This window comes from Nematolebias whitei, chromosome 12, assembly GCF_014905685.2.
Source record: "Nematolebias whitei isolate Nwh7 chromosome 12, NemWhi1, whole genome shotgun sequence".
Taxonomy (NCBI): Eukaryota; Metazoa; Chordata; class Actinopteri; order Cyprinodontiformes; family Rivulidae; genus Nematolebias; species Nematolebias whitei.
The window spans coordinates 7195269-7199259 of record NC_056509.1 but is presented as its reverse complement, the minus strand read 5'-3'; the positions used below and the strand labels follow the sequence as shown (position 1 = coordinate 7199259).

The 3991-nt window shown below is 39.4% G+C and overlaps 1 protein-coding gene across 1 annotated transcript in view; it reads right to left on the bottom strand.

Moving 5' to 3' along the window:
- Positions 1 to 1692: 1692 nt before the first annotated feature.
- pla2g7 (phospholipase A2, group VII (platelet-activating factor acetylhydrolase, plasma)) overlaps positions 1693 to 3991 on the bottom strand; it is a 17575-nt gene continuing 15276 nt past the window's right edge. Inside the window, exons 8-11 of the mRNA XM_037685254.1 lie at positions 2649 to 2740; positions 2364 to 2534; positions 2125 to 2273; positions 1693 to 2049 (exon numbers count right to left, since the gene is read on the bottom strand). Of these exons, the coding sequence (XP_037541182.1) occupies positions 1949 to 2049; positions 2125 to 2273; positions 2364 to 2534; positions 2649 to 2740 (513 nt within the window). The 3' untranslated portion in view covers positions 1693 to 1948. The remainder of the gene's footprint in view (positions 2050 to 2124; positions 2274 to 2363; positions 2535 to 2648; positions 2741 to 3991) is intronic.

Below are 3991 nucleotides of genomic sequence, written 5' to 3'. Positions count from 1 at the left end.
CTTCCTGCATCTGGAGGTGTAGATGTCTGTGATGGTGGGGAGACTGACTCCAACATCTTCTGTGCAGCCTTCACCACTCTCTGCAAAGCTTTTCTTTCTGCAGCTGTGCAGCCTCCATGCCACACGTTGATGCTGGAGCACAGGATGCTCTCCACTGCACACCTGTAGAAGGAGGTGAGGACTGAGCTTCCCAGACCAGCTCGCCTCAGCCGCCTGAGGAAGTAGTCTCTGATGAGCTGTTTGATCAGGCTGGTGGTGTTGAAATGGAGAAGGAATTCTGAGGCCACTGAACTGTATACCCCACTTGCCTCAAGACTGCACCGATTCTGTCCATAAGTTATGAACAAAAGCAACAGCAGGCAACCCTGACAGAATCTGACTCATCCAGACTAGCACTGTGTAAATGACCTGTAGTAACAGACCCCCAACTCCACGCTCAGTGAGACCCCCCCCCCCCACACACACACACACACAGGGTTTCTTGAGGAACATGGTCAAATGCCTTAAATTCCACAAAACATGTAGAGTGGTTGGACAAACTCCAATGACGGGTAGGTTCGGTGTACAGCCATGACAAACCCAGATTTGACCTCTTGAATCAAGGTTCGACCATTGACTAGACTTCTTCAGCCCCACTGAATACTTACCAGGGAGGCTGAGGAGAGTTTTTGTAATGAAACACCCTTGGGTCCCTCATCGCAAAAAGGGAACTACCACCCCATTCTGCCAATTCAGTGGCACTGCCCCCCATGTCCACAAAATATTACAAAGACGTGACGAGGAGCAAGACAGCCCAGCAAAGTTTTAAGCTTTGAGTAACTCACGATGTAGCTCATCTAACCCCTTTAAAGCAACTACCAGTAAATAAAATACTTTTGCAATCTACCGTATGTCTTCTTTGTATCCGGTTCATTTCATACACATGAACAAACACTGAAAAGTAGCTTCAGGATCTGTCAGCTTTCTTGTACAAGGCAAAATGCCAGAAGCAACTTGCAACAGATTTATTATTGTTTTTATTATGAAAACATTTAGATGTTTCAAATGATAAATTTATTTTAAAAAAAATTGGGCAAGATATTTAGCGAGAATGAACCGTACAGAATTATGGCACGTCTTACAGCAGCTTTATATTTCATTAATTTATTCAACCTTTATACAGGTCAGTCTCATGGAGCCTTGAGGACTCATTACCAGTCTTGGAATCTAGCAGTTTTTTTTTTTTTGTTTGTTTTGTTACCTTTTTCCTTTTAGCCATCCTATTTGTTAAAAAAAAAAAAACACAAAAAAAAAAACGAGTATGAGTTTTTATAACTGCTTATTGTTGTTGCTGTTGTCCATTGTTGTCATCTTTCTTTGTTGAAATCAGGTCTCTCTTGTAAATGAGTCCTCGAGGCTCAATGGGATTTACCTGTAGAAATAAAGGTTGATTGATTACAAGAGAGACCTGTTTCGTGTTTTATATTGTCCGACAGTCATTTATTAATTCAGAATAGAATCATCTTCATATTTACCTTGGTCAGACTCTTCATTAAAAATGGTCTGTAATTTGATCCTTTCATTGCTTATTGATAAGATTATTCAAATATCACACAGCAATCGGAGAGTAGCTTGTTTCTGGTGGGGAATCTTGTCTAAAATATCTATTAGCTTTTATATACAAAGATGAAACTGAAAACAAGATTTTTTTTCTGTAATTCTGTTTAAACAGATTGTACCAAACAGGGAAAGGAAACGTTTAGCTGCGTGCAAAATTTAGGCCTTGTAATACAAGCAGCCCCACACTTGGTGTTTTATTCTTCCTGCCAGTGAGGTAGTGGCTTCTCTCTCCATTGTTACTCCCAACATGTTACTACCCTCAGTACATTTCAAACCAAATGCCACGCTGACTTGTCTGCAGTTTTGGAACACTGCAAAGGTTCCTGAGTATTTGAGGCACAGTGGCAGGTCAGATGGCAGACTGAAGTACAGTTATATTAGTTCCTTGAATGAGGTTTTCGTCCTGCCCGTCAATCAGAGGGTCCCACTGATTAAAGTTCTTCTCCAGACCTGCAAATCCCAGGAGAACCTTAGAAATGTGCAACTTTAACCCAAGGCTAAGATTGACTGAGTGAATTTTCTTACCAAGGTGGCGTTGCAGAAAGGCTAAGGTTGCTTTGTTGGAGAGGTCAATGGCGAGTTCTGGGTCGATCTCTCCTTTCAGCTTCATCATCTTCCCGATCCAGTTGCTTGTCAGGAAGGTGAAGTCTGGAAAGCTCTGGTGGACTGTACCTCTGGAAGAAAAAAAGACGAAACGTCTGAATTATTCTTTTACATCAACAAGACTAGTAAACACTGTACAACAACAGTTGTGTTCATCGTACCTGATGGTGATCATCTTCCTCTGCACAACCGCAGAGTCCAGCTTCCTAATGCGACTGATGTTCCCGGCCCACTGGAACTTCTCTGAGTTGATGAAGAAAATCGGCTGCTTGACTCGAGGAAAGATGTTTTCATCTAGAGGGACCATCCAGGCATCGAGGGCTATTCCACACCTGATCAGAGAACATGACTGCTGAGCTGATCATATTAAGGCCTGCTCTTCAGTAATCCACAATGGACTGCTGTCTTAATTGATAATTAGATGTTTCTGTTACAAAGAAACATACTTGAATTTAACCTCTTTGCAAAGAGCTTCAATAGCTGTCGCTCCGCCGAAGGAATGCCCCATCACTGCTATTCGACACAGATCCATGGAGTTCTGTTGGCCAGGAAAATACAAAGGATCAACTTAGCTCCAGGTTTTATCATCAATAAGTACTGGATGGAGTTTAATGGTTTTTTTTTTATAAATTCCATCTGGAGGCACTTTATACGCAGAACCACAGCTGGAATGCACAAAAGCTGATTTACTTTAGAAGATAATGACAGACTACAGTAGTCCCTCGTTTATCGAGGGGGATCTGTACCATGAAGCCCCGCGATAAGTGAAAAACTGCAAAGTAGGAATAGTAGTAGGGATGCACCGATCCACATTTTTTTACTTCCGATCCTTAAATCTGGATATCGGCCGATACTGATCCGATATCATCATCATTATTGATTTTATTTGAGGCTGTAATAATCTCCTCTCGAGTATAATTAGTACAAATATTTGCTTGCATGTCCAAAAAGGCAACTTGAGGTAAGTTTTATTAATGTTGGATAAGTTTTAAAGTTAGAATTAAATTCTGCTAACACAAAACTTTTTTTTTTATTCCTAGCTTTAAAGTGGATATTAAAGTGATTAATTTAAGTGACCGTTTTAAAATTATTTTATATATTTTTTTAAATAAAAGGGAGAGATATTTTTTTTATTCTTTCTGCACTCTTCATTCAATTTTTTTGATGAATTTGTTTTGTTTATTTTGTCTCTTAAATGAATGAATAAATTAATTAAATAAAAATATTAAATGGCTTTAAACATAAGTTCATGGCATTAACCAACACAGACATGTTCCTGTTTTTAATATTTTACATCGTAAATTATGCTGGTATTGGATCAGCCTCCAATACCAGCATAATTTACATATCGGATTTTTCCAATCCAACCTGCAGATTTCCGATCCATGATGTATGTCTGTGTCTGATGAAACTTCTTCACGTGATTCCCTGCCAGCTGCTCTGCAAGATGGCTTGAAACTATGGAATGGATTTCCTGAACGGAGGCATGTCTCATGAACCCAGAGTAATAAGACCCGCCTCACATTCAGGAAATCCATTTCATAGTTTAAAGCCAGCTACAACGTGCAGTAGTACTGTGGCTAACAGCTAACCAACTTTTCATCGATCCATGTCCGCTGTGTGATAGATATGTGCATATATATATATATATATATATATATATAGGTCCTTCTAAAACAATTAGCATATTGTGATAAAGGTCATTATTTTCCATAATGTAATGATAAAAAGGAAACTTTCATATATTTCAGATTCATTGCACACCAACTGAAATATTTCAGGTCTTTAA